General features: G+C 42.7%; 1 protein-coding gene across 1 annotated transcript in view; it reads left to right on the plus strand.

The window, feature by feature from the left end:
• The window catches only part of LOC111951684 (DNA nucleotidylexotransferase-like), a 146,713-nt gene extending 126,804 nt beyond the window's left edge, over window positions 1-19,909 (plus strand). Inside the window, exon 11 of the mRNA XM_070434881.1 lies at window positions 17,821-19,909. Coding sequence (XP_070290982.1) covers window positions 17,821-17,907 — 87 coding nt within the window. The 3' untranslated portion in view covers window positions 17,908-19,909. The remainder of the gene's footprint in view (window positions 1-17,820) is intronic.
• Window positions 19,910-20,381: the final 472 nt, after the last annotated feature.

A 20,381-nucleotide genomic window follows, 5' to 3' on the forward strand; every position in this document is an offset into this window, starting at 1 on the left:
TCCTTGGCCTTTGAGCCGCTTCAGGGGGCCACCGTGTTCTCCAAGCTGGACCTATGGAACGCCTACCACCTGGAGCGGATTCGGGAAGGGGACGAGTGGAAGACTGGCTTCAACATGTCCAGTGGTCGCTTCCCCCTGTCTCCACTCACCTCTCCCCAGCTGCTGACAGGGCATTCCGGGATGTCAAACAGCATTCATAAAGCATATATAAACATGCCTCACTTATCAAACTAATACAGACACAACACAGATAGGAATATTTTATCTACATTTTCCAGATGTAGCATAAAAAACAATTGCTGAGGACATCACCAAAGAATCCTACTATTGACATTTTTCTGTTTGACTTTTCTTGAATAGATTTACACAAATATTCATGTTCAAAGCTTTAAACGAAATTCCCCATTTTCAGACTCATACATACAGTATTGGCGCCAGAGGGGATGGGCCATTTGTGCTATTTTGTGTTTTTTATTTTGTACATAATGTTGCTACTACCGTCTCTTATGACCGAAAAGCGCCTCTGGATATTAGAATAGCGATTACTCACCTCGAATTGGACGAAGATTTTTTTTATTTAATGAGTCTGACGTGCCAACAGACATGGCACCTCTAGCTCCTAAGCAACTTTGCAGTGTTTTTCTTTTTTTTGCAGTATTATTTCTTACATTATTAGCCCAGGACGTTTTTCGTGTTATTCCATACAGCCGGAAAGAACTTTTGGATATCAGAGTGGCGTTAACTCACCAGCATTACGACCAGGAATACGACTTTCCCAAATTGGATCCTTTGTTCATACCCCACAGGGCAATTGAACTTATCCCAGAGGCTGCTCCAAGTCGCCGCTGGCGGAGAAAAGGTATTCAGGGTGGACTTCTAGTCTGACTCAGGAGATGGGCACACCATCCACCACTTCCGAGTATATTACTCACTAATATTCAGTATCGGACAATAAAGTAGACGAGCTAATTGCGAGGATCTCCTTCCAGAAAGACATCAAGGACTGTAACATACTCTGTTTCATGGAATCATGGCTCTCTTGGGAAATACTTTCCCCATCCATACAGCAAGCTGAGTTCTCAGAGCAGACAGGAATAAAGAAATCTCCGGGAATAAGAAAGGCGGGGGTGTATGCTTCATGATTAGCTACTCATGGTGTGATTGTGATAACATACAGAAAGTAATTTTGTTCACCCAACCTAGAATACCTCACAATCAATTGCCGACCGTATTACCTCCCAAGAGAATTCTCTTTGGTTAGAGTCACAGACGTGTATATTTCCCTCAAGCCGATACCATGATGGCCCTCAAGGAACTACACTGGACTTTATTTAACTGGAAACGACATATCCTGAGGCCGCATTTATTGTAGCTGCGGATTTTAAATAAGCAAATTTGAGGAAAAAGCTACCGAAGTTCTATAAAACATTGACTGTACTACTCGTTTAGGGAAAACACTAGATCACTGCTACTTGCCTTTTCGAGATGCCAACAAGGCCCTCCCCCACCCTCCCTTCGGCAAATCAGATCACGACTCCATTTTGCTCTTCCCTTCCTATAGGCAGAAACTCAAACAGGAAGAACCTGTGCTAAGGTCTATTCAACGCTGGTCTGACCAATTGGATGCTTCAAGATTGTTTTGATCACGCAGACTGGGATACGTTCCGGGTAGCCTCTGAAAATAAAATTGACGCTTACACTGGCACGGTGACTGAGTTCCTCAAGAAGTGTATAGGGGATGTTGTTCCAACGGCGACTATTAAAACCTACCCAAATCATAAACCGAGGATAGATGGCAGCATTCGCGCAAAACTGAAAGCTGAACCACCGCATTTAACCATGGAAAGGTGACTGGGAATATGGTCAAATACAAATAGAAATAGTGTAGGTATTCCTTCCATAAGGCCATCAAATAGGCAAAACGCCATTACTGAGACAAAGTGGAGTCGCAATTCAACGGCTCAGACACGAGACGTATGTGGCAAGGTCTACAGAAAGTCACGGATTACAAAGGGAAAACCAGCCACGTCTCGGACACCGACGTCTTGCTCCCGGACAAGCTAAACACCTTCTTAGCCCACTTTGAGGATAACACAGTGCCACCGACGCGGCCCACTCCCAAGGACTGTGGGTTCTCGTTCTCTGTGGCAGATGTGAGTAAGACATTTAAGCGTGTTAATAAAACAGTTTCATTAACTTTTAATAATGCGGTTAGGACCTGTTATAACACATTCATGAAATGCTTGTAAGGAATGAATTATGGATATGTAGTCAAAGTAAATTGTTACTGAAACCTGTGTTAGATGCAGTTTTTCCTTAGCTCACCGAATGAACTCCATACATCCCCAAAGGTGCGAAGCCACCTCGTAATCTCGAGGGACAACTACTACGTAGTATAGAGAGTAAGGAGTGAGCCTCGTAAAAATGTGGATATTAACTTTTATTTCACAGTGGTTCACACATGTTACAATACGTGCTGACTGGTAAGACATTCTGTATTACAAATACAATATACTGACACCCATGCACTTTTCTGAAATGTTTCCCTATTTCTTTTAACATAAATGTAGATGAAACAAAAATGGTCTCCACACGTTGTTATGGATTGTCAACATTTTTTTTGGGGGGGGGGGGGGGGGGGGGACGACTTACGTTCCAATGTTAATTAAGAAAATTCAAATGAATGGCATGGACACAATTATTGGCACCTAGGAGCTACCTCTGGGTTAAACAGCCTTTGGCGAAGATAACTCCAAAAATAAGCTTTTTGTAGCCGTCAGCTTCTTGGCACCCAGGAGCTTGCTGCACCTTTCACTGGCAACTTGTCCCACACTTCAGCTGCACACTACTCCAATTCTTCAAAGTTTGAGGGGTGCCTTCCAACAACTGCTGTTTTCAGATCTCACCATAGGTTTCTAATGGGATTCAGATCTGGACTCATTGCTGGCCACTCTAGAGCAGTCTTCAACCATTCCTGGGATCTTTTTGACACACACACACACACACACACACACACACACACACACACACACACACACACACACACACACACACAACTTCTTCTTGGTTGGGTCCTCTTATAGTCCACTTAGGCCGCCTGGTCTTCATCACTGATTGATTCTTTTTTGCTGCCTCCTGAATTCAATCTGAGTGCAGCTGCTGTAATCAGGGCCTACTCTTCTGGCTTGGACCAGACCAGCCTTTATGGCACAGTCAGTTTATCTGGATGCAGCCCTGCAACAGGTCTGTCTCTCTGCTTACAGCCTGGGTCATGTTCATTCAGCCTGGTCTCATAGATTAGATGTAACATAGTAAAAGTAAATCCAGGACACTCAAATTAGTATGATGTATTATGTTTGGTATGGTTACATAAGACAGATGGCTAAGGCAAACACTGAAGCAGGGTGGTTGGTTGGGCGTTTAACACAAACGTCTAGCAACCCAAAGGTTACCAGTTTTAATTTCATTATGGACCATTTTAGCAAATTCAACTACTTACTACTTTTTTGAAACTTTGCAACTACTTAGCATTTTAGCTAACCCTTCCCCTAACCCTAACCTTAAAACCCTTTTAGCTAACTCTTCCCCTAACCCTAACCTTAACCGTTTAACCTAACTCCTAAACATAACCCTAACCTAGCTAAAGTTAGCCAGCTAGCTAACGTTAGGCACCTAGCTAGAATGAATGACATATTATACATTTTGCAGGTTCGTAACATATTGTACATTTTGCAAATTCGTAACATATAATACGAATTGTAATTCGTGACATATCATACGAAATGGGTGATGGACATCCACAAATGAATACATACCATACAAAACGTAACATATCATACTAAATGAAGTATCTCGGATTTACATACAGAATAATATGAAGTGCTCTGAGACCAGCTTGATGTGCCTGGACTGTGCCTATAAATGCTCATTTTTGATTTCCATTTTTAAATGTTTTCTACTGCGTGCCCTAATGAATACAACCCAGATTAAAACTCTCTCATTCACTCTCCTTGACCAGGAGAAACTGTCCGCTTTGGATAACAAAGACCAAGAGGCAGTTTAGCTTAAAACCTTTAAACATGTACAATATTCTGGCCGTCAAGAGCAGTTCAAGGACTTTCTTTTGACATTTTCTTTGGTTTATCATTGGGTGTTGACGTTAAGAACAGGTCTGAAAGCTCTGGCTTTGAGAGGGCAGAGTGTCAGGTATTAGTGGAGATGGTATGACACTAGGTTGATATACATAATGAAGCTCACATTTGCTGTAGATTTAGTTTCATATGTGGCAATATACTTCACTTAAGTCCTTTAAGCGTTTCAAATGTAAATAAAGTTACTGTAAGCAAACTCAATGAAAGCATATAAAAACTCGAGCCAGCGTTTGGACTCAAATTTTCCATGACTATATATAGTCTGCCAATGTCCATTGTGAGGAGATTGTCATGCTTTTTACACAGAGATCTCTTCAAAGCCAACCCTTCACAATGCCTCTCAATCTCCCTCTCCTTGAACATGGAGCCTTTTCTCTCCATCCACCAAAGAAATCCCATCCCCAGTGACAGGGGAACAATGCAAATATGGACTCTCATTTCAGGCTACAATTGCCGTGTGATTGGGTCATTTTCCATGGAGGTCAGGGACACAATTAAGGCCGGTGTAATAGGAGTGATAGGGGAGAGTCAGGGAGAGAGAGCTACAGGGAAATTGATGGCGTGCAATGAGAGAGTGACAGGAGCGGGGTGTTGAACTGTTGGCCTGTGGTGGTAGATTACGGAGACTACTGAGTCTCCGTGTGGGCATAGTGCTGAAGGCAGGTGGGGGTGATGATGCTGGCAGCACTGAGTTATCAGGAAGTGGTATGTGTGCGTGCGTGTATGACTGTATGTTTTATCTGGGTTGAGATTTCACTTTTACTGAAAGATCAGAAGCCACAGGTATACAGTGTCCATGTTAAATATGTTATAACAATAATAATAAATGGATAATGTTATACATGGAACTTTATTAAACCATTAACTTATTGAGTTGATATTTAACTTCCAGATCTGTACAGATGGTTCCTGGTAAGGCCACGCTAAGCAATGTATGTTGTGTGATCATATTCTATCGAGGGACCTTACACTGAGTGTGCAAAGCATTAGGAACACCTTCCTATTATTGAGTTGCACCCCCTTTTAACCTCAGAACAACCTCAATTCGCCAGGGCATGGACTCTACAAGGTGTCGAAAGCGTTCCACGGGGATGCTGGCCCATGTTGACTCCAATGCTTTCCAGAGTTGTGTCAACTTGGCTGGATGTCCTTTGGGTGGTGGGCCATTCTTGATACACAAGGGAAACTGTTGACCGTGTAAAACCCAGCAGCGTTGCAGTTCTTGACACACTCAAACCAGTACGCCTGGCACCATCTACCATACCCCTTTCAAAAGGCACTTAAATATTTTGTCTTGCCCCTTCACTTTCTGAATGGTACACATTCACAATCCATGTCTCTATTGTCTCAAGGCTTAACAATCCTATAACCTGTCTCCTGCCCTTCATCTACACTGATTGAAGTGGATTTAACAGGTGACATTAATAAGGGATCATAGCTTTCACCTGGATTCACTTGGTCAGTCTATGTCAGGGAAAGAGCAGGTGTTCCAGTGTATGTTAGTCAAAATGAATTATTCTGAAGGTCAATGCCTTTGAGGGAAGCAATGCAACTGAGATTGAGCTATGGATGGAGAGGTCAAGAAACCTTGTTAGAGAAAAGAGAGAACAGAGACATAAGACAGAGCGAGACAGAGGGAGAGACAGATAGGGGGAAAAAACATTGATTAAAACAGTCCCCACACGAGGGTGAATAATACCATGTGAATAATGCCAAAGTTTCTCTCACCATCGTCCCTTATTTCCTCACCTCCCCCCTCCCTTCCCATCCTCCCTTCCTCCCACACAAGGCCCATTACCAGTCTTTCCTGGGAGAGAAAACGAGTGGTATTTATAGATCTGTCAATGTTTTTCTGTCAAAAATGGAATTCAATGCCAAGCTATTATCCTTGAATCCACAACCTACAATCTATTCTTATGGAATCATAAAGAAAAGAAATTAGTTCCGAACTCAGAAGATTTCAGAAGAGAATAGGAGGGGGAGGATGAAAGAGACAGGGGAAGGAAGGGGGTAACGATAGGAGTGCGGTGTCGTCGCTCGGGCTAACTCCAGAGACGGATCTTGCTCCATTATTGATGAAAGTGAATTGCAGAGGTTTTCACTCTGGCTCTGATGTTGGATCTATCTGCCTGTCATATAACATGAATTGACATGGCCCTTGCGGTGACACAGGCGCCATCCATCCGTAGCTCCTATTTCCTGCTATTGTGTGCTATTCCTGCAACCATGGCATGACCATTTACTGTGACCACAGTAAAAAACTAGAGGCAACAATGACCGTATGTGTGTGTATGAGAGAGTTAAAGGTAGCCTGCCCACTAGCTTAATATTTTGTTACTGCGACATGAACAGTTCCAATACAATAGCCATACACATTCAAATCAGTTACATATCTTATCTCGTTATCAGATGAAAACACAGTTAAAAAAACAACAACTTCAAAATAGCTCATATTTTGCAGATGCTTTTTTCATTCATCAGAATCCCCCTAGTGCTGATACAGCAGCATTGGATCACAATGCAGGAAGAAGTAAATTGGTCATGCAAAAAAACATCCCCTTTTGAAGAAACCAATTAATTATTTACAGGCTTCAGTAGAGCAGAGAAACTTAATTTATTGTTATCATTAAAGGAGCGTTCTGGTTGGGTCCGTACAAGAGAGAGCCGGGCAAAAGGCTCATTAGTTAGCCGGGAACTTCATAACACTGCAGCAGTTTAGAATACTTCCTAGAACTTCATGGATATTTCCTAACTTCAGCATTCTATTGTTACTGCATTGGAATACATTGGAAAATAAAGCCTAATCAACAATACCAATTGACAATATGGATTTACTGTAGGAGGGAACTCTGAAACTCTCCAACTTGACAGTGTCATATAAGTCAGGTATAATCAAGGAACGGCTGTGGCGTTCTATGGAWATAATCCACGATGCAAGGGGTGTGATACAGACTTGAGGTGCCGTTTTCATCTCATACTGACATCTGTTGTCTATAGCCCAAATCATACAGGTAGATTTTTTTTTTATTCACGTGTCAACCAGCGTTCTAACACGGGAAATAGAATGCATGGGAGTGAATCAGGGAAAAGGGAAGGGCCCCGAGCATCAACGGCGTCTTGAGCGTATAGCGCGTTCAATTAGGCAGCAAGTGTCACGCCCCGGTCTGTTTCACCTGTCCTTGTGCTTGTCTCCACCCTCCTCCAGGTGTCGCCCATCTCCCCCATTATCCCCTGGGTACTTATACCTGTGTTCTCTGTTTGTCTGTTGCCAGTTCGTCTTGTTGGTCAAGTCAMTCAGCGTTTTGTCTCAGCTCCTGCTTTTCCCCAGTCTCTCTTTTTCTCGCTCTCCTGGTTATGACCTTTGCCCGTCCTGACTCTGAGCCSGCCTGCCTGACCACTCTGCCTGCCCCTGACCCTGAGCCTGCTTGCCGTCCTGTGCCTTTGCCACTACTCTGGATTATCGACTCCCGCCTGCCTTGACCTGTCGTTTGCCTGCCCCTGTTGCTGTAATAAACATTGTTACTTCAACACAGTCTGCATTTGGGTCTTACCTGAAACGTGATAGCAAGTTTATTTTGCTCATGTTTATGCATAGAAAAATWACTTTTGTGCATTGTTACCTCTGGAATTATTTTATTTTGTTACGAAGTGTCTATTTAGTGATGATAAGTTTAACTGCAAGCCAATATTATGTATAGGATAGTGCTTTAATAAAAAATGTGTATCAATACTAGAATGCAACAACATTCAACTGGGTTGTGATACAGAAATATATATATACACATGTATTTATTTAAATGTTATTTTATTTAACCTTTATTTAACTTGGCAAGTCAGTTAAGAATAAATTCTTATTTACAGTGATGGCCTACGCCGGCCAAATCCAGAAAATGCTGGGCCAATTGTGCCCCGCCTGTCACGACTCCTGCTGAAGGTGGTTCCCCTTCCTGTTTGGGTGGCGGTTGTGGTCACCGACCTACTAGCTGCCACTGATCCTGTTTTCCCCTTTTATGTTTATTGGTTGCACCTGTGTGTAGTTTAGGTGATTGGTAGGGCTTTATTTACCAGCGGGCCCGCCTGCTGGTTGTGCGGGATTGTTTTCGATGTACATGTTTGTACACGGCTGTATGTCACGGTTGTCCGTGTGTTTTGGGTTTTTGCTGGACTGTTTAAGTCCCCGTGTTTTGGGCGGCGTCTGTTCACTATAGTGATGGAAATAAAAGTACGCTACTCATAACTCGCTGCTTCCTGCACCTGACTTCTTCCCCACTACACCCCAGACGTTACACCGCACTATGGGACTCCCAATCACTGCCGGATGTGATACAGCCTGGATTCAAAACAGGGTGTCTGTAGTGATGCGTCTAGCACTGAGATGCAGTGCCTTAGATCGCTACGCCARTCGGGAGCCCTGGTTCAAATCCATACATGTTACGTTGTCAATGGAATTTCTTGACAGTATCGCCGTTTTTGATTACAGACGATTGATTAATAAAGTTCAAACAGAGTGCATGGTTATTGAGTGCCTTGGTTCAAATGAATCAATCTGGTCTAGAGATTGAGTGGGGCATTTGTAGAAAGGAAATTAGAGGAATTTTTATGATTTTCCCCTACCTTGCTAAAGTTGAACGGTAAAAAAAATATTAGTCTGTATAGGTTATGGTTGATCTGACAAATAGGCTGCCTGTTTGAAGACAATAGTCTTGCACACGCAAATTCACGCCGTTGACGAACGTCACTCCATGTGATTTGGGCTTACGTTAGTCATATGACAGTCATGTGTTATGTCGGCCTTATGACTGAGGGCGGAAGGAACGTGTTACAGYGGACAGAAATAGAGCATTATTACTTAATAGGCAATGAGATGTAATGCCTTTATCTTCCTCTGATCATTACATTTGGACACTCATGAACAAACAACGGTCATTTACTGGATGTTTATGTGGCTACATAAACACAAATGAAAACCAAAACGTATGAAACCATGGTGGCCAAATAAACTAATTCTGTGTGTATGATTAAAAGGTTGATTATCTGGCACTGTTTTCCCTTACTGCCCAGTGCATTTGGGCTGATTAGCAGGCTGAGAGAGTTAGGTAATGAAAACCACATTCAGCTCAATAGCCTTTTTATGGTTCAGAGTGGTTTATGATGCTAACACTAATTGCTGGGTTGATTAGTTAGGTGTCTGAGTTGTCTCCTCTCTCTGTGGTGCTATTCTGTTGCTCTAGGGTGCCCGAAGAAGGCTGGGGGTGTGCGCTTGCGTGTGTGTGTGTTCTGATCGTGGGCGGATCTTTTCAGCAGGACAGCAGAGGCCCAAATCGACTCCCTCTTTTCCGCCACTGTCAGCCCTTTCCTGTAAGCTGCAATAAAGATAGATTAATTTAGAGACAATCCAAATATTTTCGATTCATCAATCTCTAGGCAATAACAACCTGGTTCAAGGTGGTGACAGTAAGGAGAAAACAATCTAAACAAAGGGAGGGAGGAAGGCTGTGGCCCAGGCTGGTATGCCTTATGTAATAGCCTTGATGTGGTTTGATACAGTATCTATAGATTTCTAATGGAGAGACCCACAGGAATAGTATGACGGGGACAGTAGAAATATGATACAGTAAGCTATAGGTGAATGTGTGTCTTCTTTACTGAAACAATATGTTCTTCAGTCCTGGGGAAACCTTTTTAGGGGTGTCAAATGTAAATGGTTGATTTTGAAAAGGTGACTTTTTCCAAAATACTTATTTTCCTTTCAATACATAAAATGCATCGCTTCCTGTCCAACAGAGGAACACAAACACAACAGTCCTGAATTGCCATGRCCTTCAGACATACTTATCTCTGCCAATGTATTATACTCTAGATGATGAATATCAACACTGAGATTACAATAAAACATAAAGTAGCCTACTCTCCGACATGCCACCTGTTGTGTGTGTCTGTCGTATTTGTGTAGCCTTTGTAAATTTACATGTTCCTATTAGTTGTCTTTTTGTGAGTGGATTTGCATATTATTCAACCGTTTGCATATCCCTGTGTCTAAGGACCCACAAGCCAGCAGGTCTGTTGCAGTATGTGTGTMCAGTGTGCGTGTGTGTGTGTTTGGTTTTACTATTCTTGTGGGTACCAGAAGTGTCGTCGGTCACCACAAGTAAAAAATACATTTTTAAAAAGAGCAAATTTTAGGCTTAGGGGTTAGGTTTAGGTTTAAGAGGGTTTCTGTTTGTGCTGGTATCAAACCTTGGGTTGCATGTGCCTATTGCAACGTCCTGCTCTGTCCGCATATTGCAAGTCAGTCTGGAGAGGGTGGGGGAACACGGGGTGGTTATTTACCCTGAGGGATCAATGGAGGTTGATAGCTCAGAGGGGTCACCTGCGACAGTTCAACGAGAGGAAGACGACAATAAGACGAAGACGAGGGCTGATTAAGTGCTGAGGGTAATCAAGTAGAAAATTATCATAATAAATCATGCAACTGGATCAATACATTTATGTCAAATCACGCCAAGTGATAAAGGGATTGAGGGATTCCATGCTACACAAATAAGTGCTATGTTAAAGCGGTGAAAATAAGAACATGAAATACATATGCAAAGGGAAAAACCAAAGACAAAACAAGACAGGGCAAATAAACACTTTCTTTTCTGAACTTCCTCCTGGTGTTGGTGGACCCTCTGGCTCTCCTAATTGGGCCCCCACTGACTCCTACAGGTCAAGGCTGTATATTATTCTTTAGCATTGAAGCGAAGTCCAGACAAGTTTAAGTTTGGCTATCCACCCGGATGCAGCTGCTCTTCTCTGGGCTATGGTCCAGGAGGCTTTCATCACCAGAACCAGTGATGCTGAGGGAGGTTGTGGGGTGGGTTTGAAAGTGTTTGACCAGGTGTGTTTGTAGTGTGTTTTTTCCCAATTGTGTAGAGGTGTGTGTGTGTGTGTGTGTGTGTGTGTGTGTGTGTGTGTGTGTGTGTGTGTGTGTGTGTGTGTGTGTGTGTGTGTGTGTGTGTGTGGTGTGTGTGTGTGTGTGTGTGTGTGTGTGTGTGCGTGTCCGTGTGGATGGGCATGGCTTTTTGAGTGGCAGCCAAGCATTTCCATTTCCATCAGGCCCATCCTCTTGAGTGGCAGCCAACCATTTTCATCAGGCCCATCCATCAGGCTGTGTGTCATGGCAGGGAGGCAGTGACATAGAGCAGAGCTGGGGCAGGTGTTTAGAGGGCCTGATGTCTGTGTTCACATCCATGAGATCTGTAATTACGTAGTGGACAGAAAAAATACACAGCTGATTAGCTGCTCATTAATGAAGGCAAGGACACTGAAATGCTGGAACGCAAACTCCAGCTCCTCTGCCCTCTGGCCTGAGCTGGTACTGCTACACTTACTCTGTTGGAAGTGGAGTGCTTACTATAGTTGTGTTATGGCAGAATAAAGTAGTACTTATTGTAATACATGGAAGGTAGGATCATTTGTGCATGACATATGCTCCTTATTGGAGTAAAAGGGTTTACGTCAAGTCTCAGAAGAGCAACAATTTGTTCTTGGTCAAAGCTTTCAGGTGGCCAGTAAGTAAAGCAATGTTATCCCCAGAGGGGATTGGTCAGAGCTCACATTTCACAGACCAGGCTTCGACTTGATCGAGGACCATGGATAAATTGGTCAGTAGTTGGAGCTGATCCTTGTCTGTACTGTTTCCTTTGTTAGCTGGACCTTACCATAGCTTTCTGTGGAGCCTTTTGAACTGCTAGCATGCATCTTGTTARGGATGCCTGAACTATGAGCTAAATCAACTTTAGAACTGACTGTCCAAAGCTCTTATATGTAACCACCAGTTTCCCCGTCACTGTGTGTATTTTGACTTATTTGCTTCCTGAAGTCTGCTCTGGAACTATGGAGTTGGGAAGAATAGAGCCAGTAGCACTCATCTCTGTGGAAAGGTTTTAATGCTGTAACTCTATCTTCCACTGACCCTACGCACGCTTGTTAGAATATATACAGTTGAAGTCGGAAGTTTACATACACTTCATTAAAACTCGTTTTTCAACCACTCCACAAATTTCGTGTTAACCAACAATAGTTTTGGCAAGTCAATTAGGACATCTACTTTGTGCATGACACAAGTAATTTTTCCAACAATTGTTTACAGACAGATCATTTCACTTATAATTCACTGTATCACAATTCCAGTGGGTCAGAAGTTTACATACACTAAGTTGACTGCCTTTAAACAGCTTGGAAAATTCCAGAAAATGATGTCATGGCTTTAGAAGCTTCTGATAGGCTAATTGACATAATTTGAGTCAATTGGAGGTGTACCTGTGGATGTATTTCAAGGCCTACCTACAAACTCAGTGCCTCTTTGCTTGACATCATGGGAAAATCAAAAGACATCAGCCAAGACCTTAGGAAAAACATTTTAGACCTCCAGAAGTCTGGTCCATCCTTGGGAGCAATTTCCAAACGCCTGAAGGTACCACTGTCACGCCCTGGCCATAGAGAGGCTTTTATTCTCTATGTTGGTTAGGCCAGGGTGTGACTAGGGTGGGCATTCTAGTTTCTTTATTTCTATGTTTTTATTTCTTTGTGTTTGGCCGGGTGTGGTTCTCAATCAGAGGGCAGCTGTCTATCGTTGTCTCTGATTGGGAATCATACTTAGGCAGCCTTTTTCCCACCTGGGTTTGTGGGTAGTTGTTTTCTGTATAGTTTAGTATCCTTACAGAACTGTTCGTTTTTCTCTTTGTTATTTTTGTTTTAGTTTTCTGATTTAATAAAATATCATGAACACGTCCAGTCATTTCCAGGAAGAGGATCGTGACAACCACGTTCATCTGTACAAACAATAGTAAGCAAGTATGAACACCATGGGACCACGCAGCCATCATACCGCTCAGGAAGGAGACGCATTCTGTCTCCTAGAGATGAACATACCTTGGTGCGAAAAGTGCGAATCAATCCCAGAACAACAGCATAGGACCTTGTGAAGATGCTGGAGGAAACAGGTACAAAAGTATCTATATCCACCGTAAAACGAGTCCTATATCGACATAACCTGAAATAACGCTCAGCAAGGAAGAAGCCACTGCTCCAAAACCGCCATAAAAAGCCAGACTACGGTTTGCAACTGCACATGGGGATAAAGATTGAACTTTTTGGAGAAATGTCCTCTGGTCTGATGAAACTAAATTAAAACTTTTTGGCAGTAATGACCATCGTTACGTTGGGAAGACAAAAGGGGCTTGCAAGCCGAAGAACACCATCCCAACCGTGAAGCACGGGGGTGGCAGCATCATGTTGTGGGGGTGCTTTGCTGCAGGAGGGACTGGTGCACTTCACAAAATAGATGGCATCATGAGGCAGGAAAATTATGTGGATATATTGAAGCAACATCTCAAGACATCAGTCAGGAAGTTAAATCTTGGTCATAAATTGGTCTTCCAAATGACCCCAAGCATACTTCCAAAGTTGGCTTAAGGACAACAAAGTCAAGGTATTGGAGTGGCCATCACAAAGCCCTGACCTCAATCCTATAGAACATTTATGGGCAGAACTGAAAAAGCGTGTGTGAGCAAGGAGTCCTACATACCTGACTCAGTTACACCAGCTCTGTCAGGAGGAATGGGCCAAAATTCACCCAACTTATGATGGGAAGCTTGTGGAAGGCTACTAAACGTTTGACCCAAGTTAAACAATTCAAAGGGCAATGCTACCAAATACTATTTGAGTGTATGTAAATTTCTGACCCACTGGGAATGTGATGAAAAAAATCATATCTGAAACAAATCATTCTCTCTATTATTATTCTGACATTTCACATTCTTAAAATAAAGTGGTGATCCTAACTGACCTAAGACGGGGAATTTTTACTAGGATCTAATGTCAGGAATTGTGAAAAACTGAGTTTAAATGTATCTGGCTAAGGTGTATGTAAACTTCCAACTTCAACTGTATACACAAACCATTTACACACTCAATCACACACACTATATGTGACCCGTTTCAGGAAACTAGGCGTATGTCGCAAGTCACGACTTCACAGGAGAGCCATTTGAAAAATGTTACATTTTTTATCAAAACATGTTTTTTTTGGCTTGAAATGCCTTCTGGAACATGTGAACCTTCCTGTGCCTTAATAACAAACTTGTATGCCATRTTTAAATACGAATAAAATTGTTAGCCTTTTTGTTTAAGCCACAGAAAAAGTCAGCAACCTTCCCACTAGCCATGATTGGCTGAGGTACTGAGTGGGGTGGACATGCCGAGAGTTCGGGCTTCGTCTGCCATATAGAAGGCTTCTGTCTATTTGAGCTGATCAGTCTGTGTTGGTAATCTGTTAGCTAGCTAGCTAGCTAATGTTAGCTGTCTGGCTCTCTAGCTAACGCTACGTGTATGACGTTATTATTCGTATCCCAGAACCATTTGCTTTGCTAGTTAGAGCCTAATGTTAGCTAGCTAACATTGAACCTGGTTGGTTAGCTCCCAGCAGATTCATGCAGGGTAGTAATGATAGCTCGCTGACTCGTTAGCTAACGTTACGTGATGTGTGTGATCTTACACATTGTTTACCTTGCTAGGTTAATTGTTTACCTAGCTAGCTAGCTACATGTCTTAAGATAAAGTGTAATGTTAGCTAACTAGCTAACGTTAGCTGGCTGGCACCCTAGCTAACGTGCATGATGTAATTATTCGTATCCCAGAGCCATTTGCTTTGCTATTTAGCTGGCTGGCTCGTTAGCTAACGTTATGTGACGTGTGTGACCTTACACGTTGTTTACCTTGCTAGCTAGCTTCATGTCTTAAGCTAAAGTGTACAACACCCTTTGAATATGGCCGGTGTCAGTAAACATCGGCAAAAAAACAAACGTAATGAAATTGTTGACAGCAGTGCTGATTAGGCTGTTTTCATGAGGTAAACAAATCATCGGCCAGAGCGTCTAGTGTGCTCTGAATGCTCCGAGAGCGAAACGAAATGGGTGGGGCTAAAGCTTAAGAGGGTGTGAACGATGCTGAATGGGTGTAGACAAAGGACAAAGAAGAGCTCTTCACTAGATACCAAAACATTCAAAGCCATTTTCTCAAAAGTGAGTTTACAAGTTTATCAACTTTCAAAAGCAGAATTACTTTCCCATTGTTCCTCAAAAATGCAGTGTATGAAATGCAATTTTTTAGCTCTGAGTCTCTTCTTTTATCCAATGTAAAAAACACAATTTCAAATTTTGCTACATAAGACAAAATCCAGTTGGTGAGTCCCATATTGACATTCCCACACAGAACCCACACACATACACCACCCCACACGCAGACCAATACAACACAACACAAACACACATAACACACACACGCATGCACACTCACACACACTTTTACACTCATCATTTGCTGCTGCTACTCTGTTTTTCATTTTACTCTATCTATCCTGATGCTTAGTCACTTTAACCTGCCTTCATGTACATACCCACCTAAAATACCTCGTACCTTTGCATGTTGATCTGGTACTGGTACTCCCTGTATGTAGCTCCATTCTTGTGTATTTTATTTTATTCTTCTTGTGTTACTATTTTTTTGTGTTGCATTGTTGGGTAAAGTCTTTGTTTTCTATATGTTTTGTATGTGTGTGCGCATGTGTGTGTGTGCCTTGCGGGCATGGCTGCATTTGCTGAGAGTCAGGTCATAATCAAATTGAGAGGATCAAGATTCAAGCCTTGACTGTTTGTAAGATAGATTTTTATCAACAGAGAGAGAAGTCAAATGAAGACTGAAAGGGTGTTTAAACAGACTGGACCGTGGCTGGCCTGACTGCTTTTACCCAGCATTCACTTAGGGCCTCTAACATCCCCCTTGTCATTTGCATTGTAAATAACGAGTTGGCATGGCGGGATATATGCCTAGAAGTGCTTTTCACTCTCTCCTACCAGTTATGCTTGGTTATCATCTGCCGTTAGCTGGCAGGAAAGGCCACACTTTTTCATCTCTTCCCATTTCTGTGTGCCAGGTCTCGTTTAGCACTTCAAGGCAGAATGTGTCAGGGTTAAAGCTTTTCACTGGGCCTCTCACACTCACAAGGTGAGTCAGGCTCACCACTGAAACATAGCGTTACTTAGAGCAAGGTCAGAGTTTTTTTTTATGACTCTGAGGAGGACGCAGGTAGCCGGATATAAATCTGGGTGTTCACGCTATGGTCAGAGTTGGCACATTTACTGTTCAGTAGCAAATGTTGGCCATAAGAATGATGGCCTCCATTCTACTTTATATGAGTTAATGCACATCTTGATAGGTTAGATTTTCATCAAATCATAGCAACTGTGTTTTCTTTGGTTCAAGGGGTACTGTTGTGAGTCAGAAGAGAAAAGTCTAGTAACTGACCATGATGACTCATTGATATAATGATCTCATCTTGAGTTTCTGATCTAATCATACTTGTGCTTCTATGGTTTGACCGTTGAGATGTTTTCAGTGCGTGCGTGGCCTCTTGCCGTCAAGCCATGTCAACTCTCACAGTCTATTTATGTGTTTGTGATGTTGCAGACTACAGTACATGAAGACATCTGCTCGTTGAACATCTCATTCCAAAATCATGGGCATTAATATGAAGTTGGTCCCCCCTTTGCTGCTATAACAGTCTCCACTTTTCTGGGAAGGCTTTCCACTAAATGTTGGAAGATTGGAAGCAAGTCCCCGCAGCATTCAACCACAAGAGCATTAGTGAGGTCGGGCACTGGTGTTGGGCGATTAGGCCTGGCTCGCAGTCAGCGTTCCAAATAATTCCAAAGGTGTTCGATGGAGTTGAGGTCAGGGCACTGTGCAGGCCAGTCAAGTTATTCCACACCAATCTCGACAAACCATTTCTGTATGGACCTCGCTTTGTACACAGGGGCATTGTCATGATGAAACAGGAAAGGGCCTTCCCCAAACTGTTGCCACAAAATTGGAAGCACAGAATAATCTAGAATGTCATTGTATGCTGTAGCGTTAAGATTTCCCATCACTGGAACTAATGGGCCTAGCCCAAACCATGAAAAACAGCCCCAGACCATTATTCTTCCTCCACCAAACATTACAGTTGGCACTATGCATTAGGGCAGGTAGCGTTCTCCTGGCATCCGCCAAACCCAGATTAGTCCGTAGGACTGCAAGGTGATGAAGCGTGATTCAAAACTCCAGAGAATGCGTTTCCACTGCTCCAGAGTCCAATGGCAGAGAGCCACTCCAGCCAACTGCTAGGCCATGGAAACCCATTTTATGAAGCTCCCGACGAACAGTTATTGTGCTGATGTTGCTTTCAAATGCAGTTTCGAACTCGGTAGTGAGTGTTGCACTCGGCGGTCCCGTTCTGTGAGCTTGTGTGGCCTACTACTTTGCGGATGAGCCGTTGTTGCTCCTATACGTTTCTACTTCACATTAACAGCACTTACAGTTGACCAGGGCAGAAATTTGATGAACTGACTTGTTGGAAAGGTGGCATCCTATGACGTTGCCACGTTGAAAGTCACTGAGCCATTTTACTGACAATGTTTGTCTATGGAGATTGCATGGATGTGTGCACGGGTGTGAAACGGGTGTTGCTGAAATAGCCAAATCCACTAATTTGAAGGGGTGTCCACATACATTTGGACATGTAGTGTATATTTTATGTCTACAATGTTTCTGAATCCAACCATCAATTTTGTCTTTGTTCTTTCTCCAGAAACTATTCCTACCGGCAACTTCAGAGGAGGATATCTTTGCCCATCTGGGTTTGGAGTATGTGGAGCCCTGGCAGAGAAACGCATAAGCATGTTTCCCTCACAGACACCCATACAATGCCACCTTGGCTACATACAGTACATCACTCCCATCTGTCTACCCGCTCGACTGCACACTACTGCAATCTCATTTCAAAGAGCCTAATCTGGGTTGATTTCTATACTTGTGTTCTGTTGTTGGACTAGATGCTGATGTATGATTCATCATTTTAGTKTTTTCATCATGCCTGGCTGCTTTCTGTTAGCCTCTTAGCGAGTAAACATTCTGCTCTGTCATTCACAACCCACTTTTCTCCGAGCATTCTTATCTATGTGACTGATACAAAGCTAAATCAACAAATGAATTGCCTGTGGTGGCTGCGAGGTAAAAAGGGAGAGAGGAGAGGGGTATAAGCGTGGGCGAGAGAGAGAAAGCCTCATCGAGAAAAATGGTTGTAATCAACCTCCTCCTGGCAGGAGAGCGCTCAGAATGAACCGGAGCCAAGCCTCCTGGGAATGGAGAGGTGGGTAATGAGCTGCAGATAGGGGAGCATTCAGCATCCCCSTTTAGCCTCCGTTTGAGCCTCCACATCCACTGGAGATCATTTAGCAACCGCTCGCAACAGCTACAGCCTTCTCCGCTCAGTCCACTGTCACAATCAATCCCTTTCCCGGGCCACAGGACTGAATTGTGCTGATTAAGGCCAATCAACTGAACTGGACAAGCTGCGATGGCCAGGGTTCATATGACAAGTCAGTTCACATTGTAAATGCAATGTTGGTTATTAAGATAGATGTTGACATTTGCAAACATTTATCCCAATATACAGTAACTTAGTAAGCGTAGCCGTTTTAATGGCCTCTTGTTGCATGGTATTATTCTTCCTACGGTAGCTTTGCTGGGACATACAGATTCATCTGCTTGAGATATACTGTAATGGCCTGCTGTCCACAATCTAGCTCAGTTTCCCATGATGCTCAGGTAAAGCACATCCCATGATACCTCCGAAAGTGCAGATATACTGTACGTCACTGGGGCTATCGCATCCTAGTGGAGAACCCTATTTAAAGATCTTTAAGTAGAGCATCCCAGGCACATTGAGGAGTCGACCCTAGGGCCTAGCTCTCACTCCCTTTACCCTCTCGCCCCTATCCAGGCTGTTCGGTCAAACAGAGAGCCACACTAAATGCATTGGATCTGAGATTGAGCTCACACTTTCAACATCACTGTGAAGAACTATCTGCTTTTCTATGGGGGACTGGGTCATTGGGATGTGTAACAATGAAAACAATGAACCTTTCACTGTCCAGTTGAGGAAGCATAACTAATACTGCATGGACAAATACTTTTAAGCTGTGACGACTTCAGTAATTACTATGGGATTAGTCCTAAAAGTTTCACAATCTTGCAATTTTCTAGGATTTAATTAAATCCCATTCTTTCTGATCTGAAATGGTCCTGTCTGCCTTAACAATTAAAGAGGAGTGCTCCCACATAGCACACACATTTAAGAGTGTGTATTCTGTGATACAAGGTGATAAATTGACTAAAAGTACACAAGTGTGACAGACACCGCTGTATATGGAAGTGTATAATGGACCATTTCATTCATACATTGTTGTGTTTGTTTGCTCCGCCTTGCAATAAATCAACAGACCAATCAACAGCCTCTCAATTCTACCACCAGTGAAATAAACAGTTCACTGTTAATTATACTATGTCCAGAACCGCAATAAACAAAATTACAAGGGAGCATCAACCAATTATCCAATCCTGAAAATGCATGTTGTCCAGGGCCCAGTTCTTCAAAAGTAATCTGATCAGATTTTGGCAATCGCTTAGAATGAAATCCATAGAAATAGAATGAATGGAACAGGCGTCCCCATTGGTTGACTTCACCAAAGTAAGGTTGTGGTCAGTAAACAGTGGTACAGTGCAGTATCAACTCTTCAATAAGATGATTCAGTAAATCTGGATTAAAATAATTACAATCGAATAGCAACCAGGTGGTCTTTGCACGTGAATGCAGCAACACAACATACTACCATTCTGTGCACCTGTTTCAGATCATTTAATATGATAATAAAAAATTCAAATAATGAATTTGATTCAAAATAAAAAAATAKAAAATAAAGACTTCCCCTCTGTGTTATTAGCATACAGGTAACTGCTAAAATAAAGGAAACAGTTGAGTAAATGAGGGATACAAAGTATTATGAAAGCAGGTGCTTCCACACAGACACTTAGGGTCATGTATAAAAATATCCAGTTGCCCAGTACTTTGGCTACCATGGCTAGAAGAAGAGATCTCAGTGACTTTGAAAGAGGGGTCTCACAAGGAGCATAGGTGGTTTAAAGTGTGTGTGTGTGTGTGTCAGTCACCATATCTCAAACCAATTGAACACTTATAGGAGATTCTTGAGCAGTGCCTGAGACAGTGTTTTCCACCACCATCAACAAATAACAAAATTATGGAATTTCTCATGGAACAATGGGGTCGCATCCCTCCAATAGAGTTCCAGA

The sequence above is a fragment of the Salvelinus sp. IW2-2015 genome, linkage group LG25 (assembly GCF_002910315.2).
Source record: "Salvelinus sp. IW2-2015 linkage group LG25, ASM291031v2, whole genome shotgun sequence".
NCBI lineage: Eukaryota > Metazoa > Chordata > Actinopteri > Salmoniformes > Salmonidae > Salvelinus > Salvelinus sp. IW2-2015.